The sequence below is a fragment of the Mus pahari genome, chromosome 8 (genome assembly GCF_900095145.1).
Source record: "Mus pahari chromosome 8, PAHARI_EIJ_v1.1, whole genome shotgun sequence".
NCBI classification, from domain to species: Eukaryota; Metazoa; Chordata; class Mammalia; order Rodentia; family Muridae; genus Mus; species Mus pahari.
This window is the reverse complement of record NC_034597.1, coordinates 63,970,418-63,996,287: the sequence shown is the minus strand read 5'-3', so window position 1 is coordinate 63,996,287 and position 25,870 is coordinate 63,970,418. Positions and strand designations below refer to the sequence as shown.

General features: G+C 43.4%; 1 protein-coding gene across 1 annotated transcript; it reads left to right on the top strand.

Moving 5' to 3' along the window:
• Positions 1–1,043: 1,043 nt before the first annotated feature.
• Itm2b (integral membrane protein 2B) lies at positions 1,044–24,503 on the top strand. Its single transcript, XM_021202910.2, has 6 exons — positions 1,044–1,332; positions 18,584–18,712; positions 20,507–20,713; positions 21,170–21,280; positions 22,094–22,244; positions 23,618–24,503. The coding sequence occupies exons 1-6, from the start codon at positions 1,216–1,218 to the stop codon at positions 23,701–23,703; spliced, it is 801 nt and encodes a 266-aa protein (XP_021058569.1). The 5' UTR covers positions 1,044–1,215; the 3' UTR covers positions 23,704–24,503.
• Positions 24,504–25,870: the final 1,367 nt, after the last annotated feature.

Below are 25,870 nucleotides of genomic sequence, written 5' to 3'. Positions count from 1 at the left end.
ATAAAAAGAAATAAAGATAATTCCCTCCTTGAGTAGAGCCAGGGGCTCAAGAACCCTGGTCTCAGGTGCTGTCTTCAAGGTTGGCCTAGGCCTGAGCTGACACAGCAGAATCCTTCTGGCCAGCAGACACTCCTGTAGGTGGACAAGGAGAAGATATGGAGAAGGCTACAGGATCAGTCACTTGACCAAAGGACCATCTGGGGACATAGCTGTAAACCCAGTAAGTGTGTGGGCCAGTGTCTTCTGTCAGTCAGAAGCAAAACCTCTTCAAAAAAGGAGAATTTTTTATTTTGAAGAAAAATAAGAACTTGTCCTAAGTACGTTGTCATAAATCACAGATTGGCTGATTGGTTTTTTTTTGTTTTTTTGGCTTGCTTTTTACAAATGAGCTCGGTTGGTACATGTTGTTTTACCAATGTAGGATTTTAGGAATACAAATGGATGGAGAGGGTTCCTGGTTATTGGATTGAGACTATGCCGGGCAGGCACTGACCTCTGAAGGAGGAAGAAAAGACCATCTTAGTCAACCAGGCAACACCTTAGGGTGAGGTCTGTGAGAGATAAGTCAGATCACCGGGACACTAGGACACAGTGCTTCAGATACTCCTATGCTCTACTGAGTCGCTTACTAATAAATGATTAAACGGAGCTTTTGGGTTTGTTTGTTTGTTTTTCTCACACAAAAATTCCATGGCCTTTGGGCTCACATTTAAAGAGAATTTGGTGCTATCCGAAGTTAACTTATCCTACGTAGCCAACCGAGAGAGTTCACCCCATTTTCTTATCAACCTGCAACACTGGGCCCCGGAGGAGAACTAGTTGGAAGCATATTCAGAACCGGAAAATCCAGGCAGCCCAGAGGGGCAACAAGTCCTAGCTCAACGGGGCGCGCCCTCCACAAAGCCTGGCCAGATTCCCGCGGAGTCCGGGGTGGGGTGGGGGGGACCAGGGAGGGTATGGCGTCAAGCCAGGCCCCGCCCCGCTCACGGCCCCGCCCACAAGCCCCGCCCCTCCGGGCCCCCGCCCCGCGCCCGCGCCCCAGCTGCGAGGCCGGAAACCGCGCTGCACTGAGCCGCCGCCGCTGTCGCGCAGTCCGCTCCTCCGCTGCAGAGTCGTGCCCTGAGCTCGGCCGACGAGGCTGCCTTCGCAGCCGGGATCCTGCCAGCCGCGACCCCAGCCTTCGCCGTCGCCGCCTAGGGCGCCCCAGGCCGCACCATGGTGAAGGTGACGTTCAACTCGGCGCTGGCCCAGAAGGAGGCCAAGAAGGACGAGCCCAAGAGCAGCGAGGAGGCGCTCATCGTCCCTCCGGATGCTGTGGCGGTGGATTGCAAGGTCCTGGCTGGGGTCGCGGGCGGGGTCCCCGCGGCGGGGACGGGTTCCCGGACGGCCCTCCGCTCCCGGGTACCGTGGTGTGTGTGTGTGTGTGCAGCGGGCGGGGCGGGGTCCTGACCCTGGCGACCCCCGAGGGGACAGTTGCACAGGTGTACGAGCTCCCGCGGCTTTGCACTTGGCTTGGTCGCCCGGGAACCTGCAGCGACAGGCACCGCCACCACCGAGTTTGGCACTTTTCTTCCAGTATAAATACTGTGCCTAAAATGGCTGACATCATAACAAGCCTAAACCTCTGTTGTTTCCTACTTTCGTTTCTAGGCTGAACAGCACTTGGACTAAGTCCAGCAACTGTAAGCATCCTAATTTTTTAAAAGCCCTTTTCTTTTACAAACTCCCTTGCCTACAAATGGCCTTCGGGGTTGGCAGGTGAACACCTTGGGGTCTGGAGAGAGGAGAAGACAACAGTACACTGGGAGTAGTTTCTGGCTGGTGATTTTATTATTGTTAACAAATAATGTTCCAGGTGAAAGTAATTGCTATTGTGGCTGTTCCCGTGTAACCCAACAGTTGACTTTTAAATGTTATCAGCTTCTTTGTGGGGACTTCTGAATAAATGTGAAACTGGAACCAAAACATAGGAATTTGCTCCCGTCCCTACAAAATTCACCCTTGTTTTACCACATCCCCTGTTAGCACTGAGTGAAGCTGTCACTGGATTCAATTTTTAAAAGTGACGTACAATAATATTCTTATAAATATAATTGTTTCCTAAGTTTTCTTTTTGCCTCTTTAGGGCTGCTGACATTTGATACCTATGGATATTAACTGCGTGTGCTGCTTCGTTTTTTCATTAACACTTTTTAATACCTATTGTCACTTGGGTAATTTTAGTTTTGACTTAAAAATCAATCATTTGTGTCCATGGTACAAATAGTAAGGAATGTTTTGAGGGTTTTTTTTGTTTTCGTTTTTGTTTTTGATTGTTTTTTGTTTGTTTGTTTTGTTCTGTTTTTTTGAACTAATGAAAATTACTGTAAAGAAACCGGCCACTAATGACCTATTAAATTTTTGGGTCTATAACAGCAGTCTGGGCTGTTTGGACATGTTTTCTGGAAACGTTCCAGCCAAAAGCAAACATCATGTTGATTTTTTTTTTTAAATGACTGTCTTCCCTTGACATGAGATGAGAGAGCTGATTCCCTAAAAGGATTAAGGGTTCTGGTTTTAGTATTGTTTTCCTGAACCTAGTACAAACACTCTTGGTCTTGGAAACATGTTTAGAATTCACAGGTGAAAATCGTTGTAGCAGATTATCGTGTCTTTTTTTTTTTAATTTTTTTGTCAGATGCACATTTTAATCTAGAATAGACCCATAGTCAAGTACCCAGTCACAACAACTCCATATCAGCATTCCTGTTTGTGGTGACTGGTTGAGTCTCCTCAAGCCCAGATAGGCCTTGAACTCTGACCTTCCTTCATTTTCCTCCCCAAGTACTGGGATTACAGATGTGCACAACCATGCCCAGCTTCAAATATACATTCTCACTGATATTATATAGGTATATGATCTTTAAATTCTAAAACTATAGCTCTTCCCATGCTAAGCAAGCATCAATGATGTCATTTCTGTTTTTTATTCCAGGGTTGTAAATGTTTCAAACTCTAGACAAACATCAGAATTCACTTTGCAGGAGAGCTTTGAATCAGTCTTGCCACGTATGAAGTAGTGGTCTTATTTTTGAGCTCTTTAGGATTTTTCATATGCTCACCATAATTTAGTTTTTATTTCAGAGTAACTGTCTATAGCTGAATACTTTGCTTTTATTTCTTAATTTCTCTGATTTCTCTATCCAAAGGAAGATACTTCGATTAAGCAGTGAGGGCTTATGTTCTTCTATAGCCACACAGAAGTCACAGCTAAATTGGTTAATACAGAGAGAGAGAGAGAGAGAGAGAGAGAGAGAGAGAGAGAGAGAGAGAGAATATATGAATCCTTTTTCCAGCTATAAGCTGGAAGCCTTTTCTCAGTAGGGGACAGTATGTCTACAATGGGAGTAGGTAGAATAAAGGAAAAGCCTGCTTGCCTAGGGAGCGAGAGAGAATTGATCTCATCCCAGAGCTGCGGAGTGATTACATAATGTTCTGATGCTCCTTTGGGCTGGACTGTGTGGCAACCACCTTGTCTGACCGCCTGGGCTGGGAACAGCATTAGTCTTAATGTGTTCTGCCTGGGGCATTTCCTCTGGTCAAGAGGACCAAGCTGGTTAGAGAACTCGGAAAGAAAGCCTTTCAGCACTTTTACAAGGTAGCTCTGGACCTGTTTGTACAGACGGTGCTTGAGGAGTACCCCGTGGGTATCTGTAAGAATTCTGCTGTCTTCTGTCAGGGGCTTATGTAACATACATACCCAGGGCCGTTTACACCGCTGTCTTCTGCTGCTGTCTCCTGCCCTGCACGAGACCCTTCTGGAAGCAGCCCCACAGCTCCGGTAGGGTTGCCAACTAATCGGTGCCTTAGCTGTCTGTTCCAGCAGCTACTTCTTTTGATTACATTATCCCAGCTAGTTTGCATCATTTTTTTTCTTCTACATTTTTCAGTTGACAGTCTTCTCAGACCCATCCTGATGGACACACGGCCTTTAGGGGGTCAGATGCAGCAAAGAATCGTAGTATTGTAATCTGTGTGATGAAGGTCAGTTTGAAGTGATAAGGATATACTATGGTACAGGCAGCAGTCCTTGATTTTTGTGTTCACAGTTTTCTTTGAACCTTGGGAAAGTGTGTGTGCAAATACTGCATCAGAAGCCCCAAGTATATCCAATGTAACTGCTTGACTTCTTTAAATTTTAGCTTCAATTTTTTTTTTTGGGGGGGGGGGTTGGGCAAAATTCAAGGGTTGAACCAGATGGTCTACAAGGACTATCAGTTTAAAAATTATATGAAGATGCTAGGATTATATAAATTATAGTTTTACAACAATTAAAATTGTTGTTTGGGCTTTTGAGAGAAGGTCTCTCATAGCGCAGGCTGGTCTTGAACTTGCCATGTAGCTGATGATGACCTTGAACTCCAGATTCTCTGGTCTTTACTTCCCAAGTGCTACTTCCCAAAGAGTGCTAAGATTATAGTCCACCATACCCTGCTAACAATTCAATTGTTTTAATTGTGGGGGAAAACACACACACACACATGCTCTCCTCTCCTCAAGCAGACAGCTTCCTTTCTTCCTTTCTGTGTTTAATTCCTCCCTTGAGTCCTACGTGGAGTCAGAGGCCAAAGAAAAGGGAACCGAGCTGGAGGGAGGATTATGTAATCCAGCCAGTGCTTACCTCACTGTGGAGCAGGGGATAAGCAACAGCCCGTGCTGCAGTCCCTGCTTGTGACCCCTTCCTTAGGTCTGTGACATTGCAGAGCAGAGGAAGCAGGCAGCATGGGCACTGGGTGACAAACACATTCTGCATTGTCACAGAATGGCTCCGAGCATCCTAGTTTGTGCTTTCTGTTTTCTCCATATTTCCGTAGTCGGGACTGATTGGTTTAATCATGTGGACTTCAGTTTGTAATGGTGTTTTTTTTTTTTTTTTTGTGGCTTTAGGGGGGGTAGAGGAAGGACATAAAATGTAACTAGACAGTCAGTGAGACATGTTGGTCTCTACAGGGGGACTGGGAGCTTGGCTCTTTTTAATCAAAGTTCATTTTATTACCTATTACCATAATTTATGTTTGTAGACACTGACTGTAAATGTTTATTATAGAGTAGACTTGGCTATCCTAGAATTCAGTGTAGACCAGGCTAGCCTGAAAAATTCAGTAATCCTCCTGCCTTCTGCCTCTTGATGCTGGGACAAGCATGTGCCACCATGCCTGGCTAGAGCCAGTAAAACTTTCACATTCGTTAGATCTTGAGCTCTGTAGAGGATATGGACGTCTGAAGTGAGGGTTTTATTCTGGGAGACAGATAAGTACTTCTGCGTATCTCTGGTGGGGCGCTCTGTTTTTTGAGGGTGGGTAATGTTGCATATTGTCATTGTCATTGGTTGGAGGACAAGTTAGCTGCCAGGATGACAGTCCCCAGGTAGGCAAGGCCAGTTATTGTCCTTAGCATATTCATAAACCTCTAAGAACTCAGGGAGTTCAACTCGACCACCTAAGAGTTCTATGTGAATAGCAGTATATGTTTTTTAAATCAGAAACACTCAAACTCATTTATGATAAAGGTATGTTTAATGCACTCAGTGTTCAACTTACCAGGTGTTTATTATATGTTGCAAACGCGTGACCCGCGTGTCAGTGCCCAGAGGAGAAAGGAGGAAACAGTCTTCTGAGACATTTCAGGTTCATCAAGCCATAACCCAAACCCTTGAAGTGACTTCAGAAACTGCATTCTTCCTCAGGAATGAGATACCCTCTGAATTCATGTTTTGACTACAGCCGCTTGGATCTCATTGTATGACATCATGTTAGTAAAGATCATCCTGGACAAAGAAATGGGTCAAAACAAAGGCGCTCTTTTAACCGGCAAGAGTTCTACTTTTGTGGTTCTGGGAATTGAACCCAGGGCCTTGTGCATGCAGGAAGAGGGTTTTACACCTCGCTCGCCCTGAGCTACCTCTCCAGCCCTAAATATGTCATTTACTTAGAGCTTGGAGACTGAAGGAGGAGTTAGGGCCTTTCCCACCAGAGGATTCAGGCCATAGCTGCTCCCCGTGGAGATAAAGGAAGATTTTAGACCCTGAGTGTCTCAGAGAATGGGGATACTGGGCTGTGCTTGTGATTCCTCAGTTCCTGTGGACAGCTAGGTACCCCAGGCCCTTACTCTATCTGCATGGAGGTTCACAGTGCTAGTCTTTTATGTGACAGATAGCTGCAAGTTCAGGGTTTAGGGTTACATTGCAGAAGGACCCTAAGGACATCATTGAAAAACTTTCCAAAACCGAATCCCATTACTTGATGGAACTTTAAAAATTACAAAAATAAAAACCATTTTTTAAAAAGCCCTCTCTCCTTAGTTATGATTTTTTTACTTCTGTATTTAGGATCCATATTCTTACAAGCTTTAAGCTTATGACATATTACTAATAATTGAGTGAAAAAAAAACCAGTTTTAAGAACTACTGAATTTTAGTCCTTACATTGAGTTGAGGGGGATAAAAAGCTATGAAGTGTTTCAGTAGTTGTCCCGTTTTAGGACAAATTGGATTGATAATATATTTTTTTATTCCAACGGGAAAATTTAAATTGAGTTATAAAAAGTGAAAAACTTATTAATGGGGGAATAAATCTCCTAACTTTGAACTTAACTGTCTTTATTGTCTAATACTGACAAATTTCCTGGAGTGATTCATGACTTGGTGCTAATATGAATATGACTGAAGAGAGGTTAATAGTGAAATAACACCTATTGTTTGGTTTATTAATGCTAGCAATTTTAAGTTAAGTACCAAATTTGTTTGAGAAGCTGACATTGCATGACATTAGAACCTCTTTTGCTTTTTTGAGATAGGGCTTGGTTTGTTTGTTTGTTTGTGCTTTCCTTTATTGTCCAGGCTGGTCTAGGACTATAGCTATCCTCCTGCCTCAAGACTGGAAAGTGCTACAATGTGAGCAATTGTTCCTAGCTGGAAATTTACCACTTTTAAAATTTGAAATACTATGCCGGGTGTGGTGGTGCACGCCTTTAATCCCAGCACTCGGGAGGCAGAGGCAGGTGGATTTCTGAGTTCGAGGCCAGCCTGGTCTACAAAGTAAGTTCCAGGACAGCCAGGGCTGTACAGAGAAACCCTGCCTTGAAAAACCAAAAAAAAAAAAAAACCCCAAAATTTGAAATACAGTTTTGTTTATACAATAAGTATTCAGTAAGGTAGTTGGATTCCATATCTTAAGGAATAAGCTTTGTTGGATTTTTAATATTCAAAATTTTAAGTTTCTTGGGATTTATTTGTTTTTATTTATTTTTGAGACAAGGTCACACTGTATCTCTGGCTGCTCTGTAACTGACTGTATAGACCAGGCTGGCCTCAAAACTCAGCAGTCCATGAGTGTGAAGACTGCAGATACATGTTATTACACCTGTCTCTGAATCTTTAACTTTTAGTGTCAGATTATTTTTAGGAATTAAGTTTGTTTTTCAGAGTGTAAAGCATAAATCTTGATAATTTTTCTTAAATATGATTGCAGTATTTAAAAGTTTTTGAGACAGGGTCTCACTCTGTAACCTAGGCTGACCTGGGACTGTGGAACCCTGCTGGCCTGGTTGCACTCTCTTGCCATGACTTCTTGGGTGGGTTGGCGTCAGGCTCGAGCCATTGTACCTGGTTAAAATTGGTTACTGTAAAAAGCCAACAGCCCGTTTTAGTTCTTTTTCTCTTTCATCCACTCCACTTGTTTTCTGAGACAGAGACTCACTTTGTAACTCAGGCTAGCTTGGACTTTACTAGGTAGACCAGATGGCCGCAACCCATGGCATTCCTCCTCCTGCCTCTGGGTCTCTAAGTCCTAGGACTGAACGCACGACATGCACCACCATGCCTAGCCATGACATTGCTTAGATCGCTGCAGTATCCAAAGATCCCTGTTAAACTAGGGAAGGTGACTTTGAGAGACTGTCTGCTTAGGTCATTGTTACTCGTTTAGTGTTTCTTGTTTTTACTGTTTAGCTGGTGTATAAAGTCCCCAGTCCCATCAATTTTAGTTAGAAGAGGGTGAGCCATGGTAAACATCATGGCAAACTGCTTCTCTTATGCCCAAGACTATGAATTGATGAAGCTGGAGTTTGGCATATTTAATTAAGTTGGATTTTCTTTGGTTTTCATTTAAAAGGAATCAGGCGCACTGTACCCTAGTGCTGGTAGTGGTTAGCTCTTGGTCACCGGGCCCGCATAGTAAGCCCGCCCACACTCTACCACTGGGCGACCCCACATAATACCCCGTAATACTGCAGTTTTAAAGGCAAATCAGGATTTTCATTAAATTCATATACTAATTTAGCTAGAAACACTAATGGCTTGACGTGAACCACCATTTTATAATCTCCTTTCATGTGGAAAGCAAGCTAGCGAAGTCTGGCTCCTGTGTTCAGGTGGGATGTAATGCTTGGCTTTCTGTGGCACAGGAATTAGGAACGATACCTACATTTTCCAATGATTAGAAGAAAGAGAATGAAAAACTGGTATTCCTCCTTTTTATCTAGTACCCTCAATTAAGGGGGCTAATGGTAACAGTTCGCACACCAATTCAGTTAGAAATGGAAACTTGAACCCTTTCCTTCATCTCTCAAGTGCTGCGTTGACTAAATCACCTCAGGTCTCTGCATCAGTTTCCATGAGCAGCACAGTGAATATAGGCCTCAGAAGCCACGCCCCTCACCCCTGCCAGTCATTCCTGCTTTGGAATATTATGTCTGTGATACTGTTCTGTATGCCCCACCTTGTGTCAGTTATAGAACAATATTGACACTTATTTTGTTCTGGAGTCCTTTGACATAAAAACCATCAGGATCTTAAAATGTGTGCTTCTCCAGTACATATTAGGTACCAATAGGATTAATTTAGTTTTAAGATGTAAATAGTCTGCAATATCTTAGTAGGACACACTTTTAGAGGCTGTAGTTCAGTTATACATAGAAAAATGTATGCTCTTGAGTGACAGATCATTTTACATGTATGTACCTGAACTAACACCCCAGTCCATGTAGAAAGAATGTTGCCACCAACTGGAAAAATTCCTTATTTTCCTTTACAATATGCCTTCTCTCCTTAGAGAGAGTCACTATTCTAGTGCAAGTGTCTCTTCTCTCCCTAGAGGCATAGTCTAATGTCAGTGTCCTTAAATTAATCACAAGCAATTATGTTCACTTGTCTCTTATTACAGCGTGGCCACCAGGCCACGCTGGCTTGTGGCCTTGCTGAGCAGAGTGTATCTGTATGGGAGAAACACCGCTTGGCTCTATACGATCTGAACTGCACAGTTCTCTAAACCAGGGAATCCTAAACATTTTGGGCCCAAAGCATCTTGAGTAAAAGTTAAACAATTGAGTTTATAAACTCAAGGAGCTTCTGCATTCTGCAGGTTTTATGTAAAATGATACTATGTTAGAAAGAAGGCAGACTTCTTACACTCCTAACACAAACAGCTCTGGTCTGTGAGTCACGAACATTTCCAAACAACTCCGACAGTTTAGAAGTAACTCTCCCAGAGGCGTGCAGTGTCAGCTGGAGTCGCCCAGCCATGTTGTTGACAGTTAAGATGTCAGGAGGTCAGCTGGAGGAGGCTGCGCTGCCCACCACAGAAAAGGAAAGTGAGAGCAGCAGTGTCCTAGCCCTATAAGGAAAAGAACAGGACTGTGGGTCCCCGAGGGGACCTCTGCGCCACACCTGGGTGACAGTGTCCAGAAATACTTGCTTATATTGCTTTTTTTGTGGTGTTCCCAAAAGTTGATTTTTAATTCGTGTGCTGTTTTAATATTACCCATTGTATTACCCATTGGTAGTATCCTAATGAAAGATGGATATAAGCCGGGCGTAGTGGCGCATGCCTTTAATCCCAGCACTCGGGAGGCAGAGGCAGGCAGATTTCTGAGTTTGAGGCCAGCCTGGTCTACAAAGTGAGCTCCAGGACAGCCAGTGCTATACAGAGAAACCCTATCTCGAAAAACCAAAAAAAAAAAAAAAAAGGAAAGATGGATATAGTTATCTTTGTTTTTTCACTACACACATAATCTAGTCTCTTGGTATACATAGTAACTTTTTTGCTAAATTGATAGCCACTGCTTTTACCTTTCTTGACAAGCTGTGTTTACCCCAGAGTAATGTGTGTGCTTGCATTGCACTTTCCTGTATAAAACCTTTTTCTTTTGTCTGGATTTGGTCATCGTTTCTTGGAGCTGGAGGGAATGTGGCTTAATTTTCTGTGTATTTTTTTGTTTGTCTGTTCATCTTCTGACAGTTGTCTAATAGCCTTTCTGTATCTTCAGGCTTATCAGAGAGTCCGTCAGTCCTTCTGAGTTGTGTTTGCTTTTGTGCATTTGATCTGCTTTAGAAAAAGAAAAAAGTCTGTGATCAAAAATTTGCAAAAGTCTTGTATAACTGAGTGCACTGACCCTCCCTGCCTCCCTCCCTGCCTCCCTCCCAAGACAGGCTCTTCTGTAGCCTAGAGTGATGGAGTCCAGGCTTGCCCTGCGTCCACACTACTCATCTGGCTCCGCATCCTGAGCGCTGGGATTGCAGGCATGCACGTTCCCAGCTGATCCTTGCAGTCCGTTGGTTCCTGGGTCGCGTACCTCATCCTGCTCTGCTGCCGTTCTGGATTCTAGTTCTTCCTGCACCATCTTCCTTGCTTTATGCTTGTTCTCCCTCCGTCTGCAGAAGCTTGAGGCTCTCTCCCCATGCTGTGACGTTTTCCCCTCTCTGAGACTGTCGATAGACTCTGCTGTCGACTGTGTCTGTTCTGCGGGGCCGCAGGGTCATTCGCTTTCCCTTTACCATTACCTCATTGAGTTTTCAGAAGATAAACATTAGCTGAAAATCAATATTTGGACTTTCAACTCCACATTCACCAAAGCTTTTGAAAGTTTAATTAGATTACTCCCTGTGCACTAACAATAGGCCTAATGATAATTAATAATGAATAATAATGGAAACTGTCTGGATTATTGGCACTAATTTAAGACCTGACAAGATGACCTAGAAACAATGAGCCACCATTCTCTAATCTCTTCAAAGAGCCAAGACCGCCTACTTAGTGAGTAACTTTGAAGGCAGCTCACTACCAATTTTGGGATTTTGATTTATGCCTTTCCTGCTCTGAGTTTTACTTTTCAGTGAATACTTTTCATTCTTTCCTGTTTTGTCCTGACTAGGACTTGCTGTGCAGACCAGGCTGGCCCTGAACTTGCAGCGATCCTTCTGCCTCTGCTCCCTGAGTACTAAGAATTACAGGTGTTTACCGTGCTTAACTGTTCATGTATATCTTGGCTTTTCAAGATTTACTTTAAAATGTGTATGTTGGCAATCTGAATATTCCATTTCAATTTTGCCTCATGTATATATGATTTCAGTACATTTTCATAAACACTATCCCATATAATTTGATGAACAGTAGATAAATGTCCTATGAATCTGACAGCATGTTAAAAAAAAAAGTCACCTCGGTTTTCACAAGAAAATTATATCCCTCCATCCAAGAGCCAGAAGTGTGGTAGAACAAGGAACCAAGACCACACAATCAGATCGTTTGTACCTAAAGAGTTCCTAAAACTCTAAGGTTTTAGGAAGACATTTGTTATTAGTAACAATCAGATCCTGGTGGGAGGGCAAACCCGGCTCTTGCCAGCTGCTTGTTCCAGAGCCTGGACCTGTTAACAACAGGTAACACTTGTATGCAATGCTGCTTACAAAGCTCTTGTCAGTCATCTCTCCTTGCTCTATAGCAGTGTTATGAGCTGGAAAACCTACCAACACTTGCTTCATACGCTGTCGTTGGTAAAGCTCTAGAAAGCATAGAGTGAGTACTAAAAAAACCGGTGGTCATCTCTGAACCATGACCAAAGGAGATCTTCAACTGCAGAAAAGGAATCGATTTTAAGTTGTTCATAAATTAATATTTAATAGTATTTTACTTTGCATCAGATACTCTGCCTTTCCCTGATGATACAGAATTGACTGATATGCTGCAGCAGTAAATGCATTGATTTTACAGCCACACCCAGTCTTTTCTTTTTCACTCCGACCTGCTTATTTAATCTAGGCATGCGCTCATTTTGTAAGATGCTAGCAGTTTGGTTCAGGTTTTATAGGTTTCTCAGAATGTTATGCAATAGCTTAGACTGCTATTTTTTCTTCCTGCACTGCTGCTTGTATGTTGTAGAGTTTGTTAACCATGAAAATGTGCGTGCAGAGCAGTATTGTTGGCATCAGCGGTGCCTCCAAGAGCTCTCCTTCACTGCCGCTGTTGTAAATATGGACTGACCCGGTAACCCCCGGGTCGGCATGCTACTTGTGCTTCCTGATTTCAGCTCAATATTAACTGCCTTGGCGGAGGCCCGCTGTGAACTATGGCCCTTACATGCTTTCTGCTCCTCTCAGCGCATGCCCAGCTCTGGGAACTTGCTTCCTGTTTATGTGTCAAAGGTAATATTCCTATGTGGACCTTGTTAGCAATTGAGACATGACAGTCCTGTTTGGAAAGGACACTGGAAAGCAGAATTTACATACTGGTTGGAATGAAGAAGAAAGAAGACAAACAGACGTTTGCTGTCCCGAGCAGTCTATTAACTTGCCAGCCTGAGGTTCTGCTTCACCTCCAACAGATGCTCTTGGTTCGGATGCCTTTGATGGTGGGAAGATCACGAGACCTATTTTTATTTCTTTGGTGTTCCTGTACTGAGAAAAGTAGCCTTCTGTTGAAGCCAGGTGAGCAGAGCGTCTCCCACTCAACTAAGACCTAGAGCTCTGCAGGCCTGGTACATATACCGTCATCCTAAGTGCCTGATACCAAGAGGAAAAAGAGACGTGTACTTCAGCTTCCTCTTTTTTCATACTTAAGGCGACTTTGACTATTTATCTTAGAAAATAGTTTCCATGAATCTGGGAAAGATAGTTAATGGTACTCAGTAAGAGTTTTTGTGAGTGTAGGAGTTAAGACGTATGCAGTGGATACCTTACAATGTACTACTTCCTGGAGACAGTTCACAGGGGACTGCCCGTGAAGAGCCTTGTGATGACAACCTGTAAAGGAAAACCACCCTCTGGGCTATAGAACTGTCCAGGCAGAGCAGCGGGGTGTAAGCAAGCGGCGTCTCAGTGACTCGGAGCCCCGAGCGAGCGCCGCAGGCAGGCTCTCCATGCCAAGCCACACACCCCACCTCTATCTCCTGATTTGAAAAATTTTTCTTTTGTTTTGCTTTGCATGCCAAAATCTTTTTTTTTTCTTTAAGCAGAGCAAACATAGATTTATTACAGAAAAGTGAGGAAGGAATTTGCAAGACCTTGGCAGGACTCCAAGGGAAGACTATCCCCAAAATCTCCAAGGGACAGCCTTTGGATTGTTTCATACCCCGTCAATATTTACCTATATTAGTCTAACATAATTAATATATGTTTCTAAGTAAATCTATTTCTGATGGTTCAGAAGTGCATGCTATTTTGAATTAACAATTTTTTTCCTTTGTTCTTAATTTTATACCTAGTATTTTTATGCCATGGTTTCCCCATCCCCAAACTGACTCTGTTTGGAATTCTATTCATTCATTCATTCATTCATTCAAGGTCTACTGTACTCCAGCTGGCCTTTAGCCCACTGTGCAGCTGAGGATGACCTTGAACTTGTGCTCCTCCTCGCCCTGCATCCACAGGGTTAAGCTCACGGGTGTGCCCGTCGCAGCTGGCTTTCTGCAGGTGGGGCTGATGCCCAAAGCCAAAGGCTTCACGTATGCTGGACAAGCCTTCTGCCCACTGGCTGCATCCCTAGCCCTGGATCTGTCATTTTTTAATTCCTGACATATTTTCTTTCTTTTTTCTTTTCCTTTCTTTTTTTTTTTTTTTTTTTTTTTTTTTTTTTTTTTTCGAGACAGGGTTTCTCTGTGTAGCCCTGGCTGTCCTGGAACTCACTTTGTAGACCAGGCTGGCCTCGAACTCAGAAATCCGCCTGCCTCTGCCTCCCAAGTGCTGGGATTAAAGGCGTGCGCCACCACATCCGGCTAATTTTCTCTTTAGTAACATGGCCTCTAAGACACCACTGTTGCATTTGCTGTAAAATTGAAAACATTACATTGGAAGAACTTTAGAAAAACGTCTCATAAACAACTCCGTGATCCATTTATTATGTAAATAAGGTTCAAATAGAAGCAGCAAAGGATGTGAAGTATTTGTTATTTTGAAACTGAATAATACAAAAATTTTTAAACCTTACATTTTAATATGAGCTATGTTAATGATTGAAGCCTCTGAGGGAACTGACTGAGGTGACCTAATTTACAACTAATGGAAGTAAAATGCAGTTAAGTTCATTTGCTTAAGATACAGTTAAGTAATCTTGTCTTTTTGTCTGGTAAGGTTACCAGATCATAAGAGAGTGAGTCCGCTGCACCGTGTCTGTGTATCAGACTGAACCTGAGTGGTTGCGTCCTCGGAGTCCTTACTCTGCACACTGCATCTCCAGTATTCTTTTTTCTTTCACGTCTTTACCTTAAGCTGGCTAGGCTACGTGCTAACTGCAGCCCTCCTGCTTTGAACCACCAGCCAGACCAGAGCGTGGGAGTAGGCCAGGGTGTGCTTTTAATAAACTGGGCTAAAATCTTGACTTGGAGGAAGATTAAGATAATAATTGTGTGGGGCCTGCGGGAGTTCTAAGCACAGGTAAGGCGCAGCCATTGGAGAGCCGTGCAGGGAGGAGGTAACTGTGCCTCTGGTTAAATCAGGCCAAGGAAGGGCAGGCCTGTCCTTTTAAAAGCAGACTTGGAGTTTAGTAAGATTTGAAATGCAGACTTTAAGCACTAGGGTTAAGAGAAAGAAAAACACTCCTGAGAACATGGAGGTGGGCTTTCCCTGTTTAGGTTCTAACGTGTTTGAATGAAGCACATACAAAATGCAGGACCACTGCTGCTTTCTCTCATAATAGGAATGTGACAAATAGAAATCTACTTATCAGTTAATAAATATTTGGGTTGGTTTTACTTTGGAACAAATTTGAATGACACTATAAATAATTTTTTTTTCTCTTTTTGCTCTTTTGAAGCAGGTTCTCATGTAACCTAGGCATTCTTTAAAAACACTTTAGGTAGGAAGGATTACTCTGAACTTATTATTTTAAAGTGTTTATTGAATTTCACATGTATGTACATGTCCCTGAGATGGCATGTGTACCACATACGGATCCTGTTAGCTTCCCAGGAACAATGGTTACAGAGGGCTGCCTGACATGTGTGCTGGGAACGGAACCTGGGTTCCCTGGCAGGAGCCCCAAGGCTCTTAGGCACTGAGTCACCTCTCTGGCCCAGCCTTGTTAGTCCTTTCACTTCTGCCTGGTGCCGAGATGATAGACTTGGGCCACCCTGCCCAAGGGCAGGTGATGTCTAATCACGGTTGAGCGTTAGTAGCATAGTTTGACTTTGTTAGGTTTCCCACAGTTTCCTTTTTCTCACCCTTTGCCTATTGACTGCTGTTTACTGTCTGGGATGTCAAGTGCCACATCGAGTAGGGTCAGAGCATCTTTGTCCCCCTGACTGGAAAGACTGTGATGGGAGTTTAGTAAACCAACAGGTACAAGGTTTGCTCTAGAGCTCTATACTCCAACACTTTCATTAATATTATTTTTAGTTTTTGACACTGTAGTCTTGGCTGCACTGAAACATAACCTTAGCCTAGATTGGCCTTGAATCTGTGGCAATTCTCCTGCCTCAGACACCACATGGGGCTTAATAACAACCTTTATCTTGAATGAATGTGCTTTATCCTTGCTCTGTGACTCAGCTTGTAATGGGGCTATCATGTCTGTCATACCTGTGTTAGGTCATAAACTGCTGACAGTTAGAAGCAAGGTTTGTTCACACTTGACTTTGGTACAGGACCTTGCCCAGTGTGTTCCACGAAACTGGCCTTAACAGTGCGGGGTTAAGTGCAGTTCCTGCCTTTGCCAGGTCACCAGCTCGTTACAGATCCTATGTGACTGTGTCATCCCCCTCTGTTATCTTTCTGGCTGCCGATACAACTTTTGTGAATCACGAAAACTTAAACAGCCAAGCTCGCTCTTCGGCAGTCAAGTATCTGCATGTTAACTAAGCGCCAAGAGTGGTTTAGAGTTTCTAGGAATGCAGAATGAAACACGCATAAACAGGAACCGTCTAGCCCAGGAGCAAGAGATAAGATCGCTACATGAATTTCTAATGCAAGAAAGCAATGACTAATAGCAGTATAGAGGAAAGAGAGCGGACTTTGAAGACGTCAGCTCTTAGGAGGCTCCCAGTGGTTTGTCGACTCAAGGTCTGTAATTTAGATACTGAAATAGACTCTTGTTTATTCCTTTATTCTCGAGCCATGTTTCAGGTGCGGAGTCACTGGCTGCTCTTTGAATAAGTGTTCCAAAGCAAAGTTCTTTAACAAATTAGTCTCTTCTGTTGTCCTGGAAAATGACTTTTTAAAATAACTTACAAATTCAACTCGTTACCAAGGCCCTTTGAGGCCTGCTCCAGTTCTCCCTAAGATCCCCCCCACCATACCGAAGCCCCAGCTGCACCATGTCTCCCTGGCAGTGTGGTATATTCTGCCTTCATGATTTTATTCATGCTTTACCTTTTCCATCGTTTCCTGGAGTACTGTCCTCTGCCTGGCAGTGTGTGTTTGTCCCTTGTCCTTCCACGCAGTGTTCTCTTCCTGGGAAGTCTCTCCCTTAACCCATCCTGTCTCACTCTGCAGTTTTCCTGTCAGAGTCCACGTTCATGTTGTTCTGTGCTTCATTAGATAGGAAAGGGGTTGTGTATGAAAGATAAGGCTGGCCTAGAGCTTCCTGTGTAGTCTAGGCTGACCTCCAACTCGCAGCAGTCACTGGCCTAAGTCCCCCACGTCACCCCCAAGTGCTATGATTCTAACACACCCAACCTGCTTGGCTCCTTTTGTATATTTATTATCCACAGTGATCCAGCCTATCTTTTCCTTGGCAAAGTCTGCATTCCTGTTGCCCAGGGCAACTGTTTAAACACATTAGACGTGTAATTCTCAAAATCATTGTTTGTTACATAGTTAAAATGATAAATCAAAAATCAAAAAGTCTGAGAACTCACTGTCCATGTAACAGTGAGGCTGTGTATTCTTTCTCAGTGTCTATCCATGGTCCGCAGCCACTGATTTTATGTGCTCACAGGAGGGAGCCTGGCAGGTAGGCCTGGGTTTGTGCACACTTGGCTGTCTGAGCAGCTGGTAACAAATGCTGAGAGCAACTGTTTGCATCTGTCATTCCATCTCCCACCCTTGTCCCCACTCTGAGAGTGGTTAAGCTAGGACACTTTCTCTCTCCTGTGATGTTTTTGTCAGGGCAAGCTCAAGCAGGTCTGTGTGTTTGGTCTATAAAATCTTATCACACATGAGATTCTTAGAACTTCTCACTAATAGGACTTCTGATGGATTCTTCCCCATTCGCTCCCATTCCACGCTTTAGTAGACACATTGATCTACCGTCACTGATGAGAGCTGCCTCAAATGTAGTCCTTGCCAAATCATTTGGCCTGAACCTTACATTGAATATTATTTATTATTCTGCATGGTTGTGTATTTAAAATTAAAGCTTCTAACCCCGTGAATGTAATGGCCTATGCCAGTAATCATAGCGGGTGGGAGGCAGAGGCAGGAGGATTGCTACAAGTTTGGAGTCAGCCTGAGCTACATGGTGTGAGAACCTCTCTCTAAAAAACAATGGGGTACGTCTGTCTAACATTGTTCTTGTTGGCTACAGGACTTGGAATTGGACGTTGCCCATCAGTACTCAGACACGAAATGAAATGTAGACTGTAGTCGCCATTCCTAAGTGACTCGTCCCTAAGCCATAGCTGCTCCCTGGGCTGGTGCACTGCCTCACCGTGGTTTTCCTCCTCATTCATCCAGCTGTTCTGTCTCTTTGACTTACACCCTGTAATGTCCATATTCCGTACTGGCTCTCAGTTTTAGTTCTTAAAAATAAAGTGAAAGAAAGCCATTATCAAATTCAGGTAGGGTGGAATTACAGAATTAATTATAGAGATATACCTTTGTCCTGAGTTTTAGATTCTGTTTGTTCAAAAAATTTTAGTCTCCTATCTTTTGTTAGTGTTGTGTTAGTTTTTCCCGTAGATTATTAAGGAATGGTTTTATATCTGGAATGAAATAGATAAACTACCTGTAAAGAAAGGCTAACCGTTTTATAAGTGATCCGATTAGGAAATCCCCTGGATGTGTAAAACAGCCTCACAAACCGTGGAACCAAGGTCATGTTGTTACCTTTCCTGAATTTCAAATGTTAGAACATGGTGCCAAAAGTCGTGTATGGAAAATACAAATTGCGGTTTGTATTAGCGCTCAAGACACTGTTAGTAGATGGACTATTGAGAGAGAAGGCTTCTGCCTAGAGGTCTCTCTGGGAACCAGCGTCCATGCCTGGCACCGAGGCCCCGGTCCTCATTCTGTGGTTAGTTTTGATCAGAGCCTTAATACTTCTGGTGTTTATCATCATAGATAACCCCAAGCCTTCGTTGCTCTGCTTATGAAGTGGCTGTTGTGTTTCCATTCCAGGACCCTGGTGATGTGGTTCCAGTTGGACAGAGGAGAGCGTGGTGTTGGTGCATGTGTTTTGGACTGGCCTTCATGCTTGCTGGTGTCATCCTCGGAGGGGCATACCTGTACAAGTATTTTGCTCTTCAGGTAAGTAAGAATGAGTAGGAAAATATATTTAAGATTTTCTAATTCATTTATTTACTTACTTATAAGGGAAGGGACACGGCCAGAGGACAGTTTGAGGAGCCGGTTCTCTCCTGTTACAGTGTGGGTCCTAGAGATTGAATTCAGATCATTAGGCTTAGTAGCTAGTACCAATTACCCACTGAACAGTTGCCAGTTCTGTAAAAGAAAAAAAAAAATTTTTTTTGTGGGGAGGGGGGGGAGGTTGCTGAATTTTTCTTTCCCTTTTCTGTGAATTAGAATGTGGTCCCTGCCTTGCTCTAAGCATGTACTTTCTGTCTGTAGCCAAATGACAGTGTTTGGGAATGGATGGTTTCTCAAAATGGACTTTAATTTTCCTACCACAGTTAATAGTAAAATAGTAAATCCTGAATTGCCATTTGCATGAATATGTAAGCTACAGTGTTGACAGATCATCCCTGGACAGCCAGTGGAGGCTACTGCCTGACAACCCTTGCTGTGTCTGAAGAGTTAGGTGACTTGCAGAGATGATGACGTCACTTTTGGTGAAAGTGGCCTGTAGCTTAGTGTTTAGAGTGCTCTCAGTGTGTCAAGACATTGATTGCACTTAATCATGACTTACGATATTATTCCCCAAATCCACTTTGATGACTGCTTCAGATGTTTTAATGTTTCCAAGTAGGGAGAAATGCTTCAAAGCCAGATGTTTAAACTAACTCTGAAGTCTTCTTCCAGAGGTTATGTGAAGTCCATGCTCGCCTAGTTTTGGTCAAGATGAAGGCATACTGATAAACATTTCTGAACTAATAGGGTAAAAGTGGGTTCTGTTATTTTAGAATAGTCTTACGAAGACAAGTCTGACATCAACCTTTGATCCCGCTGCCTTTGCCTCGTGTGCTAAGTGTGTGCCACCAGCACTCCTGTGTGTCTCTTTCTAAATGCAGTGTTTTGTTTTATAAGAAACCTAAGGTACAGAAAAAAATAATCTGTGGGCTGGAGAGATGGCTCAGCAGTTGAGCACTGGCTGCTCTTCCAAAGGACTCGGGTCCAATTCCCAGCAGCCACATGGCAGCTCACAACTGTCTGTAATTCCATTTCCAGGGATCTGACACACAGTCGTATGTGCAGCCAGAACACTAACGTGCATAAAATAAAATAATAATTTACAGTTCCAGTGCCAAAGAGAGCATTTGGTATCAAAATGTTTTGTTACATCCCCTCAGTCTTTATGTACATATACTTTAGAACTATTTTATTACGTACATTTATTTACCTATTTCTGTGAGTGGGCACACTTCCTCAGTACCAAATAAACTGGGTGTGGTCGCTCTCACCTGCTAGAAGCAGAAAGATCGAAAGTTTGACGGTTTTCCTTGGCTATATATATAAGCAAGGTACAGGGCAGCCTGGATTACTTGAAACCCCGTCTCAAAAGGAAGGAAAACCCTGCTTCTTGACTGTGTCCTGTGAGAAACTGCCTGCAGGTAGGAGCAGGGCTACATGTTTCTTCAGATTTTCCCAACACCAGGTAACTTTCGTATTCTGTTCTTATCTACCACAGAGCATAGGAGGGAATTGGCTGCTTTTCTCCTTCTGAAAAGCTTTTTTTTTAAGACAACTTCAGAACCTGATAAAGAATGTGCTAGCTCTGTAATTAAACTGTCTGACTTGTCATCTGGGAAGTAAGAGTTCGTAAGCAAAATACTGTTTAGGGAGGGGTGGCAGGTTAAGTAAGGCTTACATTTAAAAACCTGTCTCCTGCGGGATTGCTGAAATACAGTGTTTTCAACTCTACAGCCAGATGATGTGTACTACTGTGGACTAAAGTACATCAAAGATGACGTCATCTTGAACGAGCCTTCTGCAGATGCCCCAGCTGCCCGCTACCAGACAATTGAAGAGAACATTAAGATCTTTGAGGAAGACGCAGTAGAATTCATCAGCGTGCCTGTACCAGAGTTTGCGGACAGCGATCCTGCCAACATTGTGCATGACTTCAACAAGGTGAGCTAGTTCCAGGATTATGAAAAGAACTCAGGCTATACTGGGAATTTTACAATTTTAATTTTAGTAGTTGCTAAATTCTTCGGTTTAGGGTTTAGTTTGCACTTGAGAGAGAGGGGAGGAGAGAGTTGGGAACTGCAAGTGTGTGTCTCATCCCAGCACTGGGGAGGCTGAGACTGTAGGATGCACAAGTTTGAGGCCAGCCTGGTCTACATAGTTAAGTGCTGTCTCAAGTGAGAGAAACAAAAATACTTAGGTCCCTCTCCCCGTGAGGCTCAGCCTTCTCACGCCTCGCTGCCTGTGGCTAGCCTGCTGATCCCACCAAGTTCTCGATTTGCTGAAATTCAAGTGATTTATAAGTTCTAAAGCTAGCCCACCTTGTGGGTACGATTCTTAGAAGCCCAGTCTGTGCATCTCAGGCCTGCTGACCTGTCCGAGACATGCCCTTCTTTCCAGAAACTCACTGCTTATTTGGACCTCAACCTGGACAAGTGCTACGTGATTCCTCTGAACACTTCCATCGTTATGCCGCCCAAAAACCTGTTGGAGCTCCTTATTAACATCAAGGTACCAAGTGTTTGCTGTCTCTCATTAACAACGTTGGTAGGGTCTCTTTAACATTCCTGGAGCTCACCCTTCTGGAGTGTAGCCAAGGGATTTACAAAAAAAAGTACTGAAACTTGTGTGTTGTTTCCTTTTATCTGTAGTGCTTTAAATTTTATAAATAACATTTTTTTAAAAACATTCAGAATTGGGCTGGAGAGATGGCTCAGCAGTAAAAGCGCTCGCTGCACCAGCCTGACATACTGTGCTCCATCCATTAACCCCACAGTGGAAGGAGAGAACCACACCAGGAAGTTATTCTCTGACATCCATGCTCAGCCCTACACATGCTATGCACACGTGCACACACATACACACTATACATGCACATACCACACACACACAGACACTACACAAGCACACACATACATAGTAAGTAATAAATGAAATGGAAAGTTTTTAAATGTTAAAATTTTCTCACATTTAAATTTTCCTAAAGCACTAGAAAATAACTACTAACCGGCTACTTAATTCCAGTGCCTCTGAGTTGGGCATGGCCGTATTGTAACAAAACCGTACATATGGCTAGGCACAGTGACCCATGCCTATTGTCATTCCTGGGAGGCTGAGGCAAAACAACCGGCTGAGTCTGGGAACTGAAGACCAGCTTGTGCAGCAAAGCGAGATTCCAATTCAAAAACCAAGACTACATTTATAAAAGCAGCCAGTTAAATATCCATGAACCCTGTTTTAAACCCGTCCCTGAAGAGTTTTGTCTGCCTTTCGATTCGCTCAGTGCACATTTGAAAAGCCCCATGTTACATCTTTCCCCGGCAGGCCGGGACCTACCTGCCTCAGTCCTACCTAATCCATGAGCACATGGTGATCACCGACCGCATCGAGAATGTGGACAACCTGGGCTTCTTCATCTACCGACTGTGTCACGACAAGGAAACCTACAAACTGCAGCGCCGGGAAACCATTAGAGGTAAGGAGAGTCAGAGGATTCCAGTGACGCATGGGTGAGAACGTAAAGGGAGCCTGTGTCATGACTGGTTAGTTCTTCCAGGACTTAGAAGCATGGGAATCCCAAACCCTCTCTCTTCAGATAGAAACCATCAGTGAGTGTGAAATGCCATTGCCTTGAGACGCACGCCCACCCCTCTGTCTGCATGTAGAAGAGTCAGGTTTGACTTTTCATCCTCACTGCGGCCGGGCCACACTTGGACTCCTAGGGAATCTGAGTCCTCACAGGTCCTGTCACCTTGTGGATCGTGCTGAGGCTAGTCACAGCCAGGTGACTTAGGAAGCCGTGTAGGTGAGGAGTCCGAAGCCCTGACATGACCTAGGCAGCTCTGCCGTCACTAAATCTTGTTTTCCCCCTGAGCAGTAAGAATAGCAGCATGTGCCCACTATAAATGCAACGCAGAAGTGCTTGTGACGGTACACATCGTCCAGTGCCATCCATCGGTGACAGCCGCAGCCTGGCTGGTGTGGGATTGTGTCACGCAGCAGAAGTGCTTTCCTGGCCTTTGCCAATACTTACAATGACATTGTTCTCACCTCAGGCTGCTGAGTCATCTGAAACCTGCCACTTGATTTCTTCATTTAAGTCATGATCTTGCCTCATAATTTTCTAAAACCAATTTGATAGAATGAAGTTTGTCTCAACTGGGGTGCAGTTCTGCAAGCACACATGGGCTTGTGACTCCATCATATGTAACTAGAATATTTCCCAAACCTTTGAGCTCATGTATCTGTGTCTGAGGGTTTCTATTGCTGCAACAAAACACCATGACCAGAAAGCAAGCTGGAGAGGAAAGGGTTTATTCAGCTTATACTTGCACATTGCTGTTCATTGACAAAGGAGGTCAGGACAGGAACTCAAAGCAGGAACCTGGAGACAGGAGCAGGCGCAGGGACCATGGAGGAGTGCTGTTTGTTTACTGTCCCCATGGCTTGCTCAGCCTGCTTTCTTATAGAAACCAGGACCACCAGCCCAGGAATGGCACCACCCACAATGGGCTGGGCCCTCCCACACCAGTCACTAATTAAGAAGATGCCCTACAGGTGAAGCGTATGAAGGCATTTTCTGAATTAAGGTTCCTTCCTTACAGATGACTCTAGTTGTATCAAGTTGGCTAGACAGCACATCTATCTGTAAGCTGTGTGTAAAGCACTGTTACCAGTTGCTAGGATATATGAAAAGGCCCAGTGGAGAACGAATTTAAAATTACAGGATGGATATAGAGTAGTGGCATGCTTCTTTATGTCTGAAGAGTAACTGTGAGGATTGATGTTAGTATTTGTTACTAAACAACTTAAACCAAACCAACCCCCCCCCCTTTCCTTTCCCAACAGGCATTCAGAAGCGGGAAGCCGGTGACTGTTTCACCATACGGCATTTTGAGAACAAATTTGCTGTGGAAACTTTAATTTGTTCTTGAGAAGTCAAGAAAAAAATGTGGGGAGAAATTCAATGCCACAGTATACCCTGCCCCTTTGTATTTTGTGCAGTGATTGTTTTTTAAAATCTTCTTTTCATGTAAGTAGCAAACAGGGCTTCACTGTCTCTTCATCTCAATAATTCAATTAAAAACCATTATCTTAAAAAAGGAAAACAAAACCTTTCTTTTTCTAAGTGTGGTGTCTTTGTTGTTTGAATTAGCAAATGTGTGGGTTCCTAGATAAGATTAGCTTTTCCATAGAGCTTACAAACTAGGAAGAATCTAAATTGCTTGAAATCACTAATCTGAATTTTTGTGTTAATTCTGCACGTCCATGAGGAAAGAATGCCAAGAGTAGTCATTCGCATCTGTTAAAGGGACCACAGTGACTTGCTTGTAGCCCTGCTACCTAGTCACCCTCTCATATTACTTTAATTAAAATGTGCAGTATCTTCAGTGTTGCTTTAACTTCTTTAGAGGATTTCAGCCTTGATGTTTTCATATCCTAGGCCTCTGCTGTAATAAGATTGTAGACAAATGTTTGGAATTTAAGAAGCAACTCATGTTACTAATTTGTATAGCCCATATCTGTGGAATGGAATATAAATATCGCAAAGCCATGTGATGAGACTGTGCGTTGTTTTTCCCATAAGATAAAACCAAAGAAGTAATTTGGTTCTCCATATTTTAAGGTAATCCACATACATGAAGAACGAAAGTATTTTATAAAGTCTAGTTCTCTACATACAGTTATAAAATCAGCTTTTTAAAAAAAAATAAAATAAGCATTAATTACTAAATCAGATTCCTTGTGGATGCTGTTTCAGTGACACCGAGGGCAAACTTGACCAACGCTGCTTGGCAGAAAGTGGGTCTTATCATTCAGTGGACAATTATCATTGAAGCTAAGGTGTGGATCTAAGTGGTTGTTCTCAGTCCCTTCTGTTCTGTTCTTCAGACACAATCTCACAGTGCTGTTGAGACTTATAATCTCCAGACACTGGCCTCTAGTAGCGGGGAGATAGACATGTCCCACAGAACCTGGCAAGCTCAAGACGGGGTTTTTGTCGCTGTTTCAGTTTTTGAAACTGGGCCTCCGTCTGGAAACTAGGCTGACTGGGAAGTCAGGCCAGTCTCCAGCTCAGGATGATTCTGTGCCTCGGCATCCAGGGTGTAATCACTCTCATAGACACCACACCTGAAGTTGCGTCTTACCTGAAAGAATTCAGAATCCACTACCTGTAAAACACCCGAGAGCAGGGCTCGTGGTGGCTCAGAAGTCACGAGTGCTTACTGCTCTCCTGGAAGACCCAAGTTCAGTTCCCAGCACCCACTTCGGGTGGCTCACAACTGCCTGTAAATGCAGCTATGGGCGCCTAACACCCTCTTCTGGCCTCCACTGTCATCTGCACACAGTGTAACATACCCGTGAATAAAAAGAAGTGACACTAAGAGTGGTTTTGCTATACGTTTCTGAAACAAAGTATTTCACTTTTGACCTTAGGTTGGAATTTTTTCAAACTTCTAAAGTCCACAAAGTATTTGGTTTGGAGACCAGTCATTGTTCAGAAGGAGGTTTTGTGACTCCTATCTCTCAGTTTTATTTCAGTAATTCTGCCAGAGCCTTAGTGCACTAAGTGGATGTTTAAGGATTGAGAACTTACTTTAGAAGAGAGGTTTTACTAAATTGAGAACTACATTTTCCTACCTCCCAGGCTTTAAAATTTCATGGCTTTTCAGGGCCCTGTGGACATTTCAAGAGTGGATAGAGTCCCATATTGGGCCAACACATACAGTCACATGTAGAGATAGATTCCACTCAAAGAAAAAAAAGTGCTGCGCCTTATAATCCAGTAAGTGAGTATTGAGTACTGAGTTACAGTTTGTTATGATAGACCTTCATCTAAACATCTTTATGATCTGTGAATGAAAGCACCTTGAAGGTGCTAGACAAATGGCAGTCACTGAGGTAGAGCCCCATCTTCCTTATATACCACCTCAGGCTGTCATCTGGGAATCCCTGGGCATTCCTTAGGGTTTGTAGTTGAGAGAGACTTGTTGGTTTGTTCCTGCATTTATAGTAGTGCATTTATAGGGTGCATTTATAGGGTGGCAAGCCGAGGCAACAACCCCAGCTTGGGGGCGTGGGGGAGTCCAGCATCACATT

Bases quoted from the DNA above. Each gene is read 5' to 3' on its own strand.
- Itm2b (XM_021202910.2), top strand. From the start codon at position 1,216: ATGGTGAAGGTGACGTTCAACTCGGCGCTGGCCCAGAAGGAGGCCAAG. The intron at 1,333-18,583 runs GTCCTGGCTGGG...TTTCCATTCCAG, and splicing joins CTGTGGCGGTGGATTGCAAG to GACCCTGGTGATGTGGTTCC. The intron at 18,713-20,506 runs GTAAGTAAGAAT...TCAACTCTACAG, and splicing joins ACAAGTATTTTGCTCTTCAG to CCAGATGATGTGTACTACTG.